General features: G+C 61.7%; 1 protein-coding gene across 2 annotated transcripts; it reads left to right on the top strand.

Moving 5' to 3' along the window:
• The first annotated feature begins 1,230 nt into the window (after positions 1-1,230).
• Positions 1,231-17,736, top strand: NPAS4 (neuronal PAS domain protein 4). 2 transcript variants are annotated; one of them, XM_051854808.2, is made up of 10 exons: positions 1,231-1,585; positions 1,885-2,791; positions 8,382-12,554; positions 13,234-13,385; positions 13,562-13,664; positions 13,757-14,024; positions 14,206-14,315; positions 14,606-14,741; positions 14,862-16,297; positions 16,990-17,736. In XM_051854808.2, exons 3-10 carry the CDS (start codon positions 12,380-12,382, stop codon positions 17,016-17,018), a joined length of 2,409 nt encoding a protein of 802 aa, XP_051710768.2. In that variant the 5' UTR covers positions 1,231-1,585; positions 1,885-2,791; positions 8,382-12,379; the 3' UTR covers positions 17,019-17,736. The 2 variants fall into 2 exon arrangements, with proteins under 2 accessions (XP_051710768.2, XP_051710766.2); XM_051854806.2 differs by having other exon boundaries at positions 1,231-2,791.
• The last annotated feature ends 1,890 nt before the right edge of the window (positions 17,737-19,626 follow it).

Genomic DNA, 19,626 nt, shown 5'->3' with positions numbered 1-19,626 from the left:
GATTTGTTTCTGGGAGGAGGAGTGTGGTGGGGGCAAGAGGCATGAAGTCACCACACAGACCCCGGCAGTCGGGTGAAAGCAGGCCAGAGGCGGGCAGCCCACACACTCATTTATTTCAGTTGGTACAGCTGCTTATATAGCCAAGGCAGCCAATCCGGTCAAGGGGCGGTCTATGCCCTAACCAATCACAGCCTGTTGCCAGTCACGCTCTGTTGCCAGGCAGTTTCTGAAATCATCCAATCACAGCCTATTGTCAGTCAGGCTCTGTTGTCATGTGGTTTCCGAAGCCATCCAATCACAGCCTGTTTCCAGGCAGTTTCTGTTGTCAGTGGCCGTCTTGGCATGGCCTTCTCACCTTCTCATTCCACCACACCACGGGTCTCAGATGGCCAACCCGGATGCCTTCCTGTCCAGGCACAGACAGGCTCAGTGTACACGGCCTTGTGAGAGCGATGCTGCGGTGCTGGCCAGTCCCGGGAGACAGGCCCCCCAGGTCGCGTTTGGGGACGTCAAAACGTGGGTCACTTCTGGATGGGCTTTTACAGCCGTTTCATAATGGCCGTGGCGTCAGGAAGGTCTCCCGGGGCTGTGCCCGGCTCCCCCGGCCTTGACTCCCCGTCAGAGGCCTGGGCTGCACCTGCCTGCCTGCAGCCTCCCACAAACCGCTTCACTGCTCTGAGCCTCAGCTTGCTCATCTGTAGAATGGGCATGACTTTAATTCGCACTGCCTCGCTCATCTCAAGGGAATGAGAGGCAAACCCAAAGACACCATGGCTCCCCAGCACCTTCCACACCGTCGCGCGTGGCTCTGCCCCTTGCTGCTGTGGGAACTCAGGAAAAGTTGCCACGAGTGGCAGCCTCGCCTGCTCTCGCCTGTAAAACGGCAAGAATAATATTCTGCACTGCAGAGTGGCCGCGATCCCGAAAGGAAGCGTCGCGGGAGGAGCGCCCAGCCCTGTGCCTGCCCTCCACGTGGACTACGATGTAGCTAGAGGCCGCAGTTTTTATTAAGATTCTTGCGTGGCCTGCGGAGTCCTTCTGTGCAATTCCCCTCGCGAACGCCAGAGGGCGACCTAGACGGCAGCACGCCCGCCACACGCACCCCGGGCGCAGCGCCGTCGTCGGCCGCGCGGTGGCGCTAGGCCACAGACGGTGCGCTCCCCGCAGCGCAGAGCGCACGCCGTCGCCATGGAGCCGTGATGCGGGCGAGGGGCGGGGGGCGGAGGGAGGGAGGCCCCGGTGACGTCCGCGCTGCTCGCGGCCCCGTCTCCCGCGGCCTCCCTCTCCTTGCCTATTTTGGAAGAGATGCTGATGCGCGCGCGCTGGCGCCTTTTTAAGGCAACCGGCGGAGTGGCGGCTCCGCCAGAGCCCGCGCGCTGCCCCCGCCCCCGAGCGGCGAGCCCGGCGCGGGGCCCGGGCCCGGGAGCCCCCGGCGGCGTCCGCCCCATCCCCCGCCCCTAGTGCCCTCGGCCCCCCGTGGGCCCCCTCCGGCCGCCGGGACACGAGGGTGGGGGGCTGCCCCGCGCCCCTCGCCCCCTCCCCCTAGGAGCCCCGCGAGGAAGTTCGGGGACCCTCTCTGGACCAGGTGAGGACGGCAGCAGCCTCGGGGCTCCCCGGGACTCAGCCCACCTGTCTTCAGCCCAGCCCTCACCTTGCTCCCCTCGGGCCCAGTCTGGAGCCAGATCACGACCCTAGGGAAAGCCGGTCCACCCTTCTCCTTAAACTGGAGCCTGCGGGAAGAGCCGTGATTGGCTCGGGCCAGTGGCCACTTCCCGGACAAGCAGGGGCCAGAGCCCGGTGGGGGGCCGGGGAGGTCAGTCCCCTGGGCCTCAGTGGTGAGGGGAGCTGGCACAGGGACCTCCCTGGCCCTGTCCCGCACCCCAGGGCGCCCGGCGGCCTCCCCCCGACCCAGTGCGCTTCGGGCTCGATGGCCACCCGGACAAACTCGATGATCCTGTGGACGCTGTCACCGACCAGCCGCTGTGCCCCGCTCTGCTTCCATCGAAGGCTTCCTGCAGCCCGGCTGCTCTCTGGAACCCCACTTTGCCCAGACGTCAGAGTGTGCACCTCGGGGTGGAGGTGTGGCTGCCGGGCCCCTGCAGGGGCTCCGTGGACCCAGCCCCCCGGAAGCCTGCGTTCTCCCTCCATCTCGTGATGTGCCCAGGAGCGCTGGGAGGTGCCTGGCGTTCCCAAGGAGCTGTGGGGGGGGGGGGGTCTGGACGTCTCTGGGCCCCTGCTCTGGACGAGGACTGGGGATCCAGAGGTGGACCCGATCCAGCGCAGCACCTGCGGGCTCGGTGTCTGCGACAGCTCGCCCTGGAGCCTTGAATGGCACTTGCCAAGGACACCGTAGCCAGGCGGAGCACAGATGCGCAGGAGTGGAGACTGAGGCACCCTCGGTGAGACACGATTCGCCAAAGCCACACAGCAGCCCGGGGCCACGCCCCCAGCCCCGCCTCCTGCCCGGCACCTAGACCAGGGCTCAGTCCTCGGTCAAGTTCCCTGCGCCAGGAGCCAAGGACCTGGTGCGGTGGCCGTGTTGGCTGTGTCCCTTGGTCACCTCCTCCCCTGCTCTGATGACCTCTCAGGGGCCCCCACTCCAGCTGTGGGTCTGGGGTCCTCAAGCCCGGCCCTGGGGCCCCTCCGTGTCTGGCTGGGAGACCCCGGTGAGGGGCGTCTGCCTCCCGCCAGATGGAAGCCAAGGATGACAGCCACAGGCAGTGTGGACGACTTTGAGGATGCCCTGGGGGTCTGTCTCCTGCACCGCGGAGCCCACCGGAGCCCTCCCACGGTGAGTCCCCTGCTGCACTCGGCACCGACAGTGAGAGTGGCCGCTGCGGGCTGGTGTCCCCGCGCCCCTGTCTGCACACGGCCCAAGGTGGCTCTGCTCCCCGGGGCTGAGGCCTCAGGCCTCCGGGAGACTTAGGCCTACGTGGGCCTGGAACTGGGCCTCAGAGTGCCGGGCGCTGGCCTCAGAGATGCTGGGCGCTGGAGGTGCCCTGGCCCTCTGCAGAGAAGGGGCTGTGTGGGGACGCCCCCCACAACAGGAGGCTGGTAGCAGGGCAGGACTGGAGCCCACGGGGCCTGAGCGCCCCCCCAGCCCGGGACTCCTGCCGCCTCCTGCACGCTGACCCCCGATGGAGCCCACTCCCCTTCTCCCTGCACCCTCCACACCTGTCTGGGCCTCAGGAGCTCCCATGCCCCTGGAAGGAAGAGCCCCCTCCAAAGCCTCCTGGCACCCCTCCCCCACACACTTCCCGGTTCCAGAAGCCACCCCACCCCTGGGCTGCAACCCCTGCCCCCGCTTCCTGCGCCGGGGTGGGGGTCCTTGTTCTCCCTGCCCTTGGGGGTCTCTTCCCCCTTTCTCCTAGGCTCAGGCTTTCTGGTCATCTCTGATCACCGGCCTCTAACAGTCTCTCTGGGGGCCGCCCACCCTGTCCACTTCCCCGGGTGGGGGTGTCCCCTGAGGAAGCCCCTCTGTTGGCCCAGGCAGTGGGAGGAGTCACAGGTGCTGTGAGCTCTGACTGAGAGGCTGGCGTAGCAGGCGCGGGTGAGGCTGCGTCTGGCTGTGGCCTCCGTCGCAAGGTCGTGCACGTGACACAGGGAGACGCTGGAGGCGGGGGCCTCGCGCGGCCGAGGCGTTGCTGGGCACGAGGGGAAGGCAGGAGGCGCCACCAGGAGGGCATCTGGGTCACGGGAGTCACAGGAGCCAAGGGGCCGCTACCCTGCGGCAGGAAGTGGTTAGACGGCTTCCAGAAACCTGCTGAGGGACCTTGGCTGCTGAGCCCGTGGGGCCTGGCCTGGGCTCTCCACCCCTGACCTGGGGGAGCGAAGTGGATGCCTGCTGATGGCCAGGGAAGGGCTTCCCAGGGACCCCAGCCAGGCCTTTAGCACCCCGTGTCTCCCTCCACTCCCCCCCCCCCCGTCGTCTCCACCCTCCTCTTTGGAATGGCTGCACCCCTGCCTGGCCTAGCCCATAGGTGGCTCAGAGCAAGCCAGCCCCAGGGCTGTGGGGGGAGGCCCTGCTTCCACACTGGCCGGGCCAGGGCCGGTGCCATCGCCCGTGGCAGCCCATGCCCTCCTGGCACAGCCTGGTGTGGGGTCCTAGTTCTCGTGAAGTCAAAATAGTGGGGACCCGGCCGGCGCCGTGGCTCACTAGGCTAATCTTCCGCCTAGCGGCGCCGGCACACCGGGTTCTAATCCCGGTCGGGGCACCAGATTCTGTCCCGGTTGCCCCTCTTCCAGGCCAGCTCTCTGCTGTGGCCAGGGAGTGCAGTGGAGGATGGCCCAAGTGCTTGGGCCCTGCACCCCATGGGAGACCAGGAGAAGTACCTGGCTCCTGGCTCCTGCCATCGGATCAGCGCGGTGCGCTGGCCGCAGCGGCCATTGGAGGGTGAACCAACGGCAAAGGAAGACCTTTCTCTCTGTCTCTCTCTCTCACTGTCCACTCTGCCTGTCAAAAAAAAAAATAGTGGGGACCCGTGTCCCCCCTCCCTGGCTCCTCCCTTGAACGCGCTTACTTCTTGTAGCAGCCCCTTGAGACGGGGCGGTTCCTCTCCTCGAATCTCGGTGGAACAGCCGCCAAACCGAGCCGCAAGAGAAGTCACGTGACCGTCCGGTTCTAACAGTCACTCTGCATTGCTTTAACTGAAACCCCCAGAGGAGCTTCTTGGGGAAGAAAAAGTTAGCTTTGGCTTGGAGGTGCCAGTTCAGCCTTGGGCAGCCGTGTGCTCAGGGGTCCCTGGAGGCTGGACACAGTGGGTACAGAGGAGCGACCACGTGGAGAGCCAGGAAGGAGAGAGAGAGAGAGAGAGAGAGAGAGAGAGAGAGAGAGAGAACAGCAGGCGGAACTTGAGCTCCAACACGAAACCTCACTGACCCAGGGCACGGCCCCCAGGGACCTGAACCCCGCCCACCACTCCCACCTCTCGGGCGCCACCTCCAGATCAAGTCCATCCTTAATCCGTCAATACTGAGGCATTGGCATTGGTCCTACTGAACCCGCAACACCCATGGCGCAGAGGCGGGCTGTGAGGGGTGCAGGACCCGGCCCAGAGCCTCTTCCAGCCTCGCTCAGCTCTGCCGCAGCCCCAGGACCAGACCTGCTCCCGCTGCCTCCCCACGGCCCTCCAAGTGCCTCAGGACGTCAACCATGCCCTGCAGGCCGCCTCTACCCCTTCGGACTTTGTAACGTTTCTGACAAATTCTTAGGGTGCACCTTATTCCACGCGGAAGGGTGCACGGTGAGCAAACAGACCCAGTCCCGCCTGGTGGCTGCAGTGTGGGGGCAGGGACGGGAGACCATCAGCCACCAGAATAAAGTGTGGCATAGCTGTCACTGTGACGAGTGCTCACAGAGGCTCGGGGTGCCTGGTGACCCATAGTGGGGACTCGGCCTTGCCAGGGAGGCCAGGGAAGGCTTCCTGGAGGAGGTGACATCTGAGCTGAGATCTCTAGGGAACAGGGGGTGAACAGCGCCCCCCCCCCAGAGGAAACGGCGTGTGCAAGGCCATTGCGAAGGGAGGGGGAATGCAGGGGCAGCAGTGAAGGAGGCGCCTGTAGCTGGGGGGGGGGGGTGGTGCGCACGAGGCCAGGCAGGCTGGGGTCAGCACAGCCAAGACTCGGGGAGGGGTCTGGTCATTCCTCGTGGCTCCCCGTGGCCCCTCACCACAGCTTCTCCACTCAAGGCTGGGCCTGGGCACCTTCATCTGGGTCCTGTCCTGGCACAACTCCGGGGGCCAGACCTCCTGGGCCAGGTGGGGAGTCAGCCCATTTAGCACCACCTGCCCCCGGCACACACGTGGATACGGCCGGCGGCGGGGCTTACCATGCGGAGCCCACGCTCAGTCCATGGCGCCCCAGCCACCCACCCTACACAGCAAACCCAGCCAGCAGGGTCCTTGCCGCCCTGCCCACTCCCTGGGCCGGGTCATCCTTTCTTCCCACAGCGAGGGACGCCAGCCTGGACAGAGGCCTCACTTTCCCACCAGGCTGGGGGCACCGAGATGCGGCCAGGCCTGTACGCTCACCACACTGTGCCACCGCTGAGCCTGGCGCACGCTCAGCCCTCACGTACAGTTCCCCACGGGCCTCGCATCCCTGAGCCCCTGCCCCTGCCCCTGCCGGCCCTATAACACAGAGCCCCGGTGTGGCCGCTGGTGGGGGATGCCAGCAAGTGGAGGCAGTGCAGGGGGACAGGCTCAGGGATAACTGGGGCGGGGGTAGTGCACCAGCTGGGGAGGGGCTCTGACGACGTGTGGAGGGTCTGTCTCCTAGTGCGGACCCCTAACTCCCTGAGCACGGGGCCCAGACCCTCCACTCCTGCCTTCCACTGCGTGCGGAGGAGGCTGGGTCCCCGGTCTGCATTTGAAAGTGATTTTTGGATTTTGTGAATTGATTTTTCTTCCTCCCTTGGAGCATGGCTGGTCTAACAGGCTCCCTGCCCAGGAAAGCTGTTTCTTTCCCCTCATTGGCTGCACACCCACCAACCGCCATGGCTCCGCCCCCTCACCCGGCTCTGACCGCCTCCATGTGTGGGTGCCAGCGTACCCTCTTCACATGAGACTTGTTGATTTCATAACCATAAATAGATGAAATGTTCTGAATGCTTCCATGTGCGAGAGGCGTTGAGGAAGTGAACGCGTAATGAAAAGGCCTTAGGAGAGAGCAGAGCCTGCCAGGAGGCAGTGCGGACCAGCGGGGGCGCGGGCTGATGTGTGCTTGGACCTGAGTGGTCAGCGCCCCCGACGCAGACCTGGGGGACCTGCTGAAGGCCTTTGCATGGTTTGAAACCCATCAGTTCAAAGGAGCAATGGTTCAAAAGAGCAATCCAGTAAAACCGACAAGGAAGCAGAAGTCGGAATCTCCGCTTTCTGGGTTTATCTAGTTCTAGCTGTGTGACCCCGGCCAAGGAACTCAGCCATCCTGAGACAGTGTGCAGAGCTTCTTGCCTGGGTTAGACTGCAGGCTCCAGGAAGCCAGAGGCCCCGGTGTGGCCCCATTTTGCTTCCATAAGGAAAGTTTGTCTTCCAGACAATATCGCTCTCGCCCACCATGGGTCATCCCCTCTCCCCAGAATGGAGCCCTGAGGGGCAGGGTTGCGGTGGGCATGTCGTGGGGGGCCCTGCCTCTCCATGATGGCTGTGTTGCTATGGAAACAGGATGCAGAGCATCACTTCTGCCTGGGGTGCTGCATCTCCACGGCTACAAACAGGCTAGAAGCTAATCGGAGACTGTCGCAGGGGGCTTCCCAACCTCCCCCTCCTTAAGGCGCCCCATGGCATTCGAACAGTAAAGGGAGGAAAAATAACAGTTTGCTACATCCTGGCCTAGAGAGCTTTCTGAGTGAGAACAAGAGAGAAGCGAGTGGAGGTGCTCATGGGGAGGTGCTCTTCTCCGAGCATGGCCAGGGTAGAGGGTCAGTTAGTACCTGCAGCCACTTGGCTCTGCCCCGTGGAGGGAGCACAGCCACGGACGATGGCAAACCAGTGGGTGCGGCTGTGTCCCAGAGAGACTCAACTTACAAAAAGAGGTGCGAGTCAGAGTGTGCCCTGTGACACAAGGGAACCAGCCTGGGCTGGGCGGCAGGAGCTAGGTGCCAGGCTAAGCATTGCCACTGACTTGCTGTGTGCCTTGGAAGCCGTTGTCCAATCTCTGAGCCTTCATCTAGCAAGTGACACCCCATCAAACCTGAGTTTCCCCTTCTAGCAATTGAGCATCGTGGCATCAGTCAGACAGGTCGTAAGAATCTGCGAGGTCAGTAAATCTGAAGTCTTGTGATCCCCCTGTGGGGAGCTGCACCCCCAGCCGGTCCCACCGCTTGTCTGCTGAGGGGGGCAGCAGCCCGCCAGAGGGGGAGGCGTCTCTCTCCAGAGTTGGGTTCTTGGTCTGTCTGTCCAGCCTCCAGCCCGTTTCTGTTGCAAGCTGAGCGCAGGAGTAAACGAGGAATCCCTTCCTTTCCACCACCCGGCCACTTGGCAGGAGGCTGCAGTTCACTTGAGAGAGTGATGTGGCTGCAGTGGCCGGGGGCCAGGCTTTGGAGGAAACCTTTGGGACTTGGGCCGGGACGAGAGCTAGGACACGTGACCACCAGCGCTCCCCTGGCTCATTCGCCTATGACCTCAGCTGCTCCGGGTCCCAAGTCCAGAGGCCACAGCTGAATGCTGGTGGGGATCTGACCTGCCGCACCACCAGCTGCATGGAGGGGCCGTTGTCCCGCCATCTTGTCCGCCTGCCTGATCTGAGGACCCCTGAGAGCTTCACCAGTTGGCGTCTCGCCATCTTGGAAGCCCCATCAAGTCTTCACTCATTCATATCCTCTCTCCCCCCTTTTCTCTACTCCCTTCCTGCCTTTTTGTCACATTTTCTCTTTATCATAAAAGCGTTTGTCCGGAGCAAGACAAGACACACACTTTGACATCCCTCAGTCGAGATCCTGGCCCCAGAAAATCTCCAGGAACGTGGAGTCTCCGTGCGGTTCTGAAGAAGTGCATTCTCCATTCACCCTCCAGTGCCTCCCAGAACCTCCTCCTCTCCTCAGAAATCTCTGGAAAGGACGCGGCTCTTCTCCAATCGAGGCTGAGGGTGATGTCCTCCGAGGTCCCTGAAAAACCCATGCAAGACAGAGGCAAGGGATCTCATGGCCTGTTCTTGCTATAAAAGGGCCTTTTTCGGAAAAAATAATAAAGAAAGGAATCAGCCAATCCCTCCTCGATGCCATCACCTCTTCTTGGTGATTTTTCGGGGAAGGAGTGGGCGAGTTGCCATGGCAACAGATGCGCGCTCTGCTCAGTAAAGAAGGGACCTTGATATTTTTTCTCTCTCATTCTCTCAGTTGTGTCTGTGTGTGTGTGTGCGTGCATGTGCGTGCTACACATGCCTGTGCCCACACCAAGAATTTTTTTTATTTAGAACTAAAGAAAGCCCTTCTCTTCTCTCAGCTCCCCAAATATGGAGTGATGGAAAACCACTTACTCCTGCAGGCCAGGGAGGATTCAGAATGGCTCCAGAGAAGGGGGGGGGGCTCCTGTGGGGCTCCTTTCCTTCATGTTTTCTCGAGAGGATGCATGCAACAGAGCTTTGTAAATGCTTAGGGACCAAGGGCTGGAAATAGGGCAAAGATGCTGGGTGGAGAGTGCAGAGGACATGTGTGCACGAGCCCAGCGAGTGGCATCAGAGAGGGCACTGGGAGACACAGTGAGTCTGCAGAAGCCTGCAAATCCATCCACATACACCGTCAGATGCAGAGAGGAAAGGCCCGAGCAGACATGGACACACACACACACACACAGTGTAAACATAAATACATACAGACACAGCACAGGAAGTTGGAGACCTAAAAAAAAAAAAAAAAGACTGGCCCAGATGCAGGCACAGACAAATGCATACTAATGCAGGGACATGGACAGATGACAAGATGCATGCAGACAGCTACACGGACACATAAACACGTGTAGGCAGACAGGCTCAGATGCAGACACACAGCTACATACATGGACAGTGACAGTCAAGTGAGCACACACACACACAGAGTCTGGCTCCCTCCCATCAACTGCCCAAATGCCCCCCGCCAGGGAGCACACTCACCTGGCAGATTTGGCTGGGGGGGGCCTGCCTCCTCTGTTCCTTCTACACACTCACCCCCGATGCCCCTCTCCCCATTCATCCTTTTGCCCACATTCTCAGAGCCAGCAGGCTCTGACGCCTCCCCCATCCCAGGCTTCCAATTCTGTGCCTGTTCTGCCGCTGCTGCTGCCGCTGCCGCCACTTGGGGGGAGAGTGGGGTGACTCAGCCAGGCCAGGATGACTCACACTGGCAGTATTTTTAGCAGCGGCCAGGAGCTCTCTAGCGTGCCAGCCGCCCCCCTCCTCCTGCTTGCTATTTCGGAACCGTCACTGGTGATATAAATAGCTCCTCTCCCACGGCCTGAAGCTGCTGCCAAGCTATTTTTGGTTCTACACAGTTAAAAATAACTTGACGGAGGTGGGAGGCAAGGGGAGTGGGAGCTGGCCTGGAGAGAGGAGACATTGGGGCACAGAGAGCTTCTCAACTCGAACCCAGTGGGTAAACTAGGCTGAGCCCCCCCCGCCCCTCCCTTGTCCCTCTCCAGACCCCTTCTTCCCTTCTAAGGTGTCTGCTCAGTGCATTCTCCTGGAAACCCCAAGGTCTCTTCCCTCGAGCCCCGTTCCCCCCCCTCCTCTGCCCCTGCAGCCCAGGAGCCTTTGCTCTTTGCAAGCCCCCCATTCATCCTCAGAGAAGGGGAAACCAAAGGGTTCCCTGAGGTCTGCGTGGACCCCAAGCCCTATTCTGATGCCCCAGGCAGGCCATAGCCAACCTGACTCCCAGGGTGGGTCTGTCAGGACCACGGACAGCAACCCGTGCCCTATTCTTTCCCTGGGAAGCTGCTCACTTTGCTGGAGCCAGGGCTGAACAGTAAAGATCAGACAGAGGTGAGAGGAACTGTCAGGGTTAGAAACAGTGGGAGAACCTGCTGACCCTAGGAAGCCCCCAACCTCATGTCACAAGATGGCAGGATAGCGCCCCCTAGCCATGCACCCCTCTTCTGAGGCACCCTTGTTCTCAGAGGCCTCTTCCCCTCCCACTCTCCCTTGAAGAGCGGGAGACCTTGACCTCAACATTTTCTTCTTGGTGTCAAAGTTCGGCTCCACTCTTCCTGTGTAGCTTCCTACTAAGAGGCTGGTCTCACATCCCCGTTTTTTTAAGTGGCCTAATTTCCAGGCCCTCAAACGATTTTATGCACACCCCCCAGCCCATCAAATGATATTTCAGGTAACAGATATTCCCTAGCCCACTGCCTCTGCCTTTGTGGGACACTATGGAAAAGAAAGCCCCCACCCCACCCCATGCGCGCCCCGGGCGCCCACCGCAGAGATCAATCACCTGTGTTGAAAAGAGATCGATACAAGGGGGGGCGCCAGGGCCAACGGAGACACAGCCTGACGGCGAGAGGCGGGGGGGTTAGGGGACGCACCACGCTGAGCGAGATACCAGGCACCCAGTGAGACGGACTAGAGATAGCGAGGAATCCCGGCAGAAGACGGGGAGGGGGTCGGGGACAGAGAGGAAGGCAAGCAGCCTGGCGGCGTTGGAGGGTCCCCGGCGGGTGCAGGGGTCACGGAGGGTCCCCCCGCCCAGCACCCTGGCTTCTCTGCAGCTTCCCCATCTTCGCCGCCGAGCCGGGGTGGGGGGGCGGGGAGAGCTCTCGGGAGGCTGCGGAGGCTGCAGGGCCCCGCCCGCTGCGCGCCGCGGCCGCCGCCGGAGGATTCCTGTCCTAATATGGAGCTGGGATTCCCCCGGCCCCGCCCCCGCCCCCCGGCCCGCGCGGAGACTCCAAGGCTGGTAACAGGGCGGGGGTGGCCGCTCGCTCTGGGGACCGGCAGCAGCTGGGAGGGGTGCCAAAGTGAGGATGCATATCCTCACGGTGCCCCGGGCCCCTGCCTCAGTTTCCCCCCTCGGCGGCTGAGATGAACGAGTTGACAGGGGAGGGAAGCATCGGTTGAGGTCCCTGTTCTCGACTGTGGGGAACTGGAAGCAGGGCCAAACCTTGCTGGTCCCCCTCCCACAGGACCCCCGTTTGCGCACCATGAAGGGACATGGTTCCTTGTGGAGCCCCTGATACACTGCCAAGACTAGGGTTGGGGGACAGGGCAGGGGGATTGCTCTGAAAATGGCCAAGGGAACCCCAGATGGTGCAGTCCCCAGAGGGGAGCCCAGCTGTGACCCACTCCCCAAAGGCCAAGGAAGGTCCGCCATCCCTGCACGTGAACGCAACCTTTGGTAAACAGCAGGGGAGTGCGGACAACCCTGCAGCCCCCAGTCCCTTATCTCCTCCGAAACCTCCGTGGGGGTACCAGCATCTCCCTCCCTCCCTCCCTGGACTGTCCCGCCGGGGCTCCCAGTGTCCTAGCCATGGCCGCGTCCCTTCCTCGCAGCCTGGGTCCCCATGCGCCCTTGCAGTCTTTCGGAGCGCAGCGCGCGCCTCCCTGCTCCGCTCCCGCCGGCGCGGCCCCCTCCGCAGCTTCTCCCCCGTCCCCCTCTCCCCCCCCCCCGCTCTCGGTCCACGTCACGCGATGACGTTGGAGCCAGGGAGGGAGGAGGAGCCCCCCCGGCCAGCGGCTCCCGCTGCAGCTTGCTTAGCCCAGCCTATCGCTTTCTAGCCCTCCCCACTCCAAAGCGAGCCCCCCACGCCTGGCAGGAGCTATATAAGGCGGAACGAGGCAGGCGAGGGGGCAGCGCAGCCGAGCAGAGCCCAGGAGAGGAGAGAGGCTGAGCGAGAGCCGGGCAAGCAGGAGGAGCAGCCGGGCGTCGGGACGGGCGGCAGGTGTCGGGGCGCCGAGCTGGGACTCCGCAGCCGGCATCATGTACCGCTCCACCAAGGGCGCCTCCAAGGCGCGCCGCGACCAGATCAACGCCGAGATCCGCAGCCTCAAGGAGCTGCTGCCGCTGGCCGAAGCGGACAAGGTCCGGCTGTCCTACCTTCACATCATGAGCCTCGCCTGCATCTACACTCGCAAGGGCGTCTTCTTCGCTGGAGGTGAGCAAGCTGGGGCGACCGGAGACAGGGGCACGGGAGGGATCCTCTGGGATTGCCTCCTGCCCAGGGCAGCGCGTTGGCGAGCTGAGAGGGGACCCGGGCCGCTCGGGACTTTCTGCTTCTCCCTCTGAGCTCTGTCCAGCCCTCACCTTGGTCCTGGAGGAGGGGTTCCATAGCCTGGCGGGGGGGTCCCCAGGACCAGATTCATGAGAGGGTACGAACCAGGAGAGAAGGGGCCCCGTCTCCACCAGCGCGGAGGCACTCCGGGAGCACGGGGGATGGCGTTGCTCACGCCCGGGGAAAGGCAGCCCTCGGTCGGCGGTGCCTAGAGGGTTTCCCGGCCGCCTCCGGAGATCTGTCCGCGGTGCTGACGGCGCTCCGGCTTCGCGGGCGCTGTCCGCGGTGCTGAGCACAGAACCGCTTTGGGAGCGCTGCCCGCGGTTCTGGAATCCAAGGCGACCGGGGCGCCCGCCCCGCTTACAAGTGGAAGGGTTCGCTGGCCGGGGAGCTCCAGCAACAGGTTCCCTGGCCGAGAGCTGCGGGCAGTGGGTCAACAGGTGTTTGCGAAGGCAGGCTCATGGGGATTTCCCTTGATTACCTGAAACTCAGACCTTGCGTTTCTCACTTCGGCTCTGCCTCCCTGTCTCACCCTGACTCACCGTGTCTCCTCTCTCTGCAGGCACTGCCCTGGAGGGTCCCACAGGACTCCTCTCAGCTCAAGAGCTTGAAGACATCGTGGCAGCACTACCTGGGTTCCTGCTTGCGTTCACAGCCGAGGGGAAGTTGCTGTACCTGTCTGAGAGCGTGAGCGAGCACCTGGGCCACTCCATGGTGAGAACGGAGGGCCCTCTCAGCCCAGACTGGGGCATGGGTGGGGGCACAATAAGCTTCCCATTCCAAGAGTTACGGGGGAGGGAGAGAGGGACCATGCCCTACAAGACACCGTGGGCCAAAGACAGGTTCTTGCTGGCTCCACTAACGGTCATCTCCTCTAACCCTTCCTCCAGGTGGACCTGGTTGCCCAAGGTGATAGTATCTACGACATCATTGACCCAGCTGACCACCTCACCGTGCGCCAGCAACTCACCCTGCACTCTGCCCTGGACACTGGTAAGGATGCCTCTTCCTTCCTCAGTGCAGTCTCTCCTCTGCTCCTCCATATGCATCCACCCTCTTAAAGGTTTTCCTCTTTACTCACATAGATCGTCTCTTCCGCTGTCGCTTCAACACCTCCAAGTCCCTCAGGCGCCAGAGCGCAGGCAACAAACTGGTGCTCATTCGAGGCCGATTCCACGCTCACCCGCCTGGAGCCTACTGGGCAGGAAACCCCGTGTTCACAGCTTTCTGCGCCCCACTGGAACCAAGACCTCGCCCTGGCCCTGGCCCCGGCCCTGGCCCTGCCTCACTCTTCCTGGCCATGTTCCAGAGCCGTCACGCTAAAGATCTGGCCATTTTGGACATCTCTGAAAGGTAGGTGTGGGATGTCCCGAACCCAGAAGGCAGGCAGGCCAGCCATGAGGGGACCCTAGATTCTGGAGTCAGGGGCAGGGAGGATGGGGCTCAGGAGGGCAGAGGACCTGGGAGGGAGTGAGATGCACGGGTATCGAGCAGGGAAAACAGAAAGCTGACCTCAGCCTTTCCACTTTCCCAGTGTCCTAATCTACCTGGGCTTTGAGCACAGTGAACTGCTCTGTAAGTCGTGGTACGGACTGCTGCACCCCGAGGACCTGGCCCATGCGTCTGCGCAACACTACCGCCTGTGTGAGTGTCCAGAGAGGCCGGGGACAAGGCAGGGAGATGGGAAAGGGCGTGGCCAAGAGTGGGGACATGCTAGAGGCCGACAGCTATGGATGGTGCAGGGTGAAAGTCAGGGTGAGGAGTTGAGGCAAGAACAGACTCAGAACTGGGGGACTCGAGCTGAGGGCGCATGTCAGGGTAGTCAGAGGGAGAACATCACAGCCACCTCCGCACAGTGGCGAGGGGCAGGGTGGGGAGTCCAGGTGGTGCCGCCTGGTGGGCATCCTAACTCTGCTTCTCTTCTTCCTCCCCAGTGACTGAGAGTGGAGATATTCAGGCGGAGATGGTGGTGAGACTGCAGGCCAAGTCTGGAGGCTGGGCGTGGATTTACTGCCTGTTATACTCAGAAGGTCCGGAGGGGCCCATTACTGCCAATAACTACCCGATCAGGTGAGCGGCAAGGCAGGGTTCTGGGGATCAGCTGAGATCCGCACGGAGGAGACACAATCAGGGAGCTGCTCGGAGAATGGACACCAGACCCTTACCAGCTGCCTCTTGTGTTCTCTCCAGTGACTCGGAAGCCTGGAGCCTCCGCCAGCAGCTGAACTCTGAAGACACCCTAGCATCCTACATCCTGGGCGCCCCGGCCATGCCGCCCTCGTTCCCTGAGAACATCCTCTCCCAGGAGCAATGCTCCAGCCCTAACCCGCTCTTCACCCCAGCCTTGGGGGCTCCCAGAAGCACCAGCTTCCCCGGTGCTCCTGAACTGGGCGTTGTCTCCACATCAGAAGAGCTTCCTCAAGCCCCCAAAGAGGTGGACTTCAGATACCTGACGTTCCCTTCCGGGCCTGCGCCTCCTCTCCAGGCAGACCTGAGCAAGGACCTTGTGTGCACGCCGCCCTACACGCCACACCAGCCCGGAGGCTGTGCCTTCCTCTTCAGCCTCCATGAGCCCTTCCAGACCCACTTGCCCGCCCCGTCCAGCTCTCTCCAAGAACAGCTGACTCCAAGCACCGTGACCTTCTCGGACCAGTTGACGCCCAGCAGTGCGACCTTCCCGGACCCACTCACCAGCCCACTCCAAGGCCAGTTGACCGAAACCCCAGCCAGAAGCTACGAGGAGCAGCTGACTCCTTGCACCTCCGCCTTCCCTGACCCGCTGCTTCCGGGCACTGCCACCTTCCCGGAGCCCCTGGGCAGCCCTGCCCGTGAGCAGCTGACTCCTCCCAGCACAGCATTCCAAGCACACCTGAGCAGCCCCAGCCAGACTTTCCCGGAGCAACTGAGCCCCAATCCCACCAAGACTTACTTCGCCCAGGAGGGATGCAGTTTTCTCTATGAGAAGTTGCCCCCAAGTCCTAGCAGCCCTGGTAATGGGGACTGCACACTCCTGGCCCTAGCCCAGCTCCGGGGTCCCCTCTCCGTGGATGTCCCCCTGGTGCCCGAAGGCCTGCTCACACCCGAGGCCTCCCCAGTCAAGCAGAGCTTCTTCCACTACTCCGAGAAAGAGCAGCATGAGATCGACCGCCTCATCCAGCAGATTAGCCAGCTGGCTCAGGGCATGGACCGGCCTTTCTCGGCGGAGGCTGGCACCGGCGGACTGGAGCCACTGGGAGGGCTGGAGCCTCTGGACTCCAACCTGTCCCTGCCGGGGGCTGGCCCCCCGGTGCTTAGCCTGGACCTGAAGCCCTGGAAGTGCCAGGAGCTGGATTTCCTGGCTGACCCTGATAGCATATTCCTGGAAGAGACGCCCGTGGAAGACATCTTCATGGATCTCTCCACCCCAGACCCCAATGGGGAATGGGGCTCCGGGGATCCTGAGGCTGAGGGCCCGGGAGGGGCCCCATCGCCTTGCAACAACCTGTCCCCAGAAGACCACAGCTTCCTGGAGGACCTGGCCACATACGAAACCGCCTTTGAGACAGGTGTCTCAGCATTCCCCTACGATGGGTTTACTGATGAGTTGCATCAACTCCAGAGCCAAGTTCAAGACAGCTTCCACGAAGGTGAGTCCAGCCAGAATCTGTCTCACCTCCCTGTCCCGCCAGGGAGGTTCTGGGGTGGAAGGGGGGGGATGAGGTGAATCAAGTCCCCTCCCTGTACCCCAGTTTTATGAAGGGGATGCTGTTATCTGCTGCCAGGCGTAGCAGAGAGGATAAGGAAGAAAATGAAAAATTTAGCTGGCCAGTTTTGGACAAGCGGGCCCAGCAGGCAGAGGTGAGGGCTGTGGCATCAAATGCCAGAGAACCCTTGGTGGCCGCTTGTGCTTCTTAGCTCCATGGGACCTAGATCAGTGCTCTCCCCCCATTCTACAGACGGGGACAACCAACGGCCCGGGGTTGAAGAAACTCCCCTGTGGCCACATAGGTTGCTGGGACTGTTAGAGCTACGCCCCAGCGTCCTTGTCCTCAAGAGGCTATAGACCGAGAGTTTACGGGGAGGAAAGATAGAGGGTGAGGCTCAGCCCTTGGGCCTGGTGCTGTGGGCCCTGCTTGGGGCCCCATCCTTGCCACAAACACAGCCATGACTTCATCCCATCTGTCCAAATTCTCCCCTTCTCTGCTGAGCCTCTGGGAGGTCCTCTGGTTGCTGGGCCTGTGTAGTTGAGGTCCCGTCCCCACCACGTGCCTCAGCCCAGGGCCCTTTTCTAACAGACCAGGCTGACCGTCTCCCTCTGCATCTCTCTCTCTCTCTGCAGATGGAAGTGGAGGGGAATCAACGTTTTGAATAAGTCTGTGACTTAACGTCGTCAAGTATGGCATATTGTCATCAAGACGTGGAGCCGCTCTCCACCCCCCCGGGACTGTTGGGGGGATTCTGGGGGCCAGAGGGGGGATTTGTCCGATTCCCCAGGCCCTGCAGGATTTTGGGGGGGGGGAGGTGGGAGGGCAAGGGAGGGAGCTTCTTTTTAAAACCAAGAGACTTCCAGTGATCTCAGTTTCCAATTCAATCTGTATTCACTCGTAGTGAGTTTCCTTGAATGGGATTTCAAGCGGAGAATGGGGGAGTGTCACTTCCCCGCCGCGCTGCCCCATGGGCCTGGGCCAGTTCTCCACTCCCAGGGGCCAAGCACCCCTGGGCCTCGGTGGGGGAAAAGCAGGGCCCACCCGGGCGAGCCTGTGCCCCGAGGGGCTCTTGACACTCACGTAGAATTCTCTACACACCAGTAACGGGATTTCAATTCCGACGGACTCGGCCGCCCCGGCGGCTCTTCCTGTGACTTTTGCGCCCCGTGCCTGGAGTGGGGGGCGCGAAGAGACGCTACGTTCCTTTCCGATGGAGGAAGGCAGACCTGCCGCCACACGTGCGCTTGCACGAGTGCGTGTACCTGGTGCGGGACTCACCCGGCCGCCAGACCGCCTGGGCCTGCCCGGGCGGCCACCTCGTGGTGCTGCGGTGACTTTGTAGCCAACTTTATAATAAAGTCCAGTTTGCCTTTTTGGTACCCTGGTGTCACGCACTGCTGTGGGAAAGGGGATGGCGGTGGGGCTGAGAAGGTCGGGAGGCCCAGACAGGAACCTGGGCGTCGGGAGTTCAGTCTGGACCTGCTCACAGCCCTGGCATTCCTTCATTCCCTCATCCCCTCATTCATTCATTCATTCATTCATCCGCTCAGCGTGTGGCCGGCACCATGCAAGAGGCTGGAGAGCCTGGCGCTGGGCAGGAGGGGGCAGAGGGCCTGGGGACGGGCAGGGGGCTTCTGCTTGGCATTGGCCCTGGACATGGGTTGGAAGCTTCTGGGCAGGGGTCTGCCTTGGCCTGGTCCTGGCGGGAGTGGCTTCCTGCTGGGGTGCGGGTCTTCCCGTGGCACAGGGCTTTCAGCCAACAGACGCTTCTACCTCCCTCATTCCCGGCAAGGAAGGCCCTGGGCAGGCGTATCAGCCCCATTCCACGGCTGTGGAGACGAGGACCACAGGCACAGGTGCTCCACACCCTGTAGGCGGTGAGAGGCGCAGGTGGGCAATGCACCCACCTCACCTGCGACCCAGCCCTGGGCTGTCTTCCTGCTCCTGACACTGGTGAACCGCATCATCTCAAACAAGCCCCCAAGGGCAGGCTTGGGCCAGAGCAGGGTCCTCTTCCCCAAGTGGGGGGCGCAGAACCCCCTCTTTTCGGGCCCTCCATGTCTGTGAGGTGGAGCTCATGGGATTGAGAAAAGAAAGTTCCCCCAAACGCTGTCTTCCTCCAAGCTTGAGTGCCCAACAGGCCCAGAGTACGATGCAAATGAAGACAGACCAAGACCTGGATTCCAATCCCACCTCCAGCAGTGGCTGGCGGGGTGGGACCTGAGCCCCAGGGTCTTCACAGGGGATGCAGGGCTGGCAAAGACGGCCCTGGGCTCCCCAAGATGTGGATAGGACTTGCGGGGGTGCAAGAAGAAGGCAACAGACTTCACGGTGACCCTGCAGGCTTAGAGGAGGTTTCCTGTGCCTTTTTAAAGGATGTATTTCTTTGTTTGAAAGGCAGAGCTACAGAGGAGAGGGAGAGAGATCTTCCACCTGCCGATTCACTCCCCAAATGACTGCAACGGCCAGGGCTGGGTCAGGCTGAAGCCAGGAGCCAGGAGCTCCTTCCAGGTCTCCCACGTGGGTGGCAGGGGCCCAAACACTAGGGCCATCCTCTGCTGCTTTATCCAGGTGTGTTAACAGGGAGCTGGATTGAAAATGGAGCAGCTGGGACTCGAACCAGCACTCATATGGGATGTCGGCGTTGCAGATGGCAGCTTAACCCATTGTGCCACCAAGGAAATTTCTTTCTCAAAGAAGGGGAGGAACTTCCGGGCTCCAATCTTGCATTAGTGAAATATAGGGTCTGGAATGTGGTACTGAGAAATCCCCCGGACCTTCCTCCAGCTCAGGGCCATACCATTCAGTGGGCCCCACGGGAAGGGAGACACCCCTGAGGGCCTGTGACCCCTTTCCTGCCTTGGATGGGGCATTAGGTGAACAAGAGGACAGGTCTTGTCTCTGGCCATCTTCACACATCTGTTCCTAAACTTGGACAAACTTGGGCCTCACCTCCAGGAAGATACGGTCTTGCTTCTGCTCCATCCCTAGCGCCGGAGAAAGCACGGACGTTGGTGAACGGTAACCGTTGTGACGAGGGGACCCTCTGAGTGTAGGATGCTGGGGCTGTGTATGTGGGGCCCGGGGGCTCCGACGATCTTCCCGACTTTCCTAAATCTATCCTAAAATAAAATGTCTCTTTGGACAATAAAAATAAACATTGAAAAGATCGCAAAGTGGCTCCAAATCAGCCGCTCTCTGGGATTTGGTGGTGGGGAGAGTGCTGGTGGACCAGCCAGGCGGGCAGAGAAATCTGGAGAGCTCGTGGC

The sequence above is a fragment of the Oryctolagus cuniculus genome, chromosome 1, assembly GCF_964237555.1.
Source record: "Oryctolagus cuniculus chromosome 1, mOryCun1.1, whole genome shotgun sequence".
NCBI classification, from domain to species: domain Eukaryota; kingdom Metazoa; phylum Chordata; class Mammalia; order Lagomorpha; family Leporidae; genus Oryctolagus; species Oryctolagus cuniculus.
Note: the sequence above shows the minus strand (reverse complement) of the source record. Positions and strands in the feature narration are given on the sequence as shown.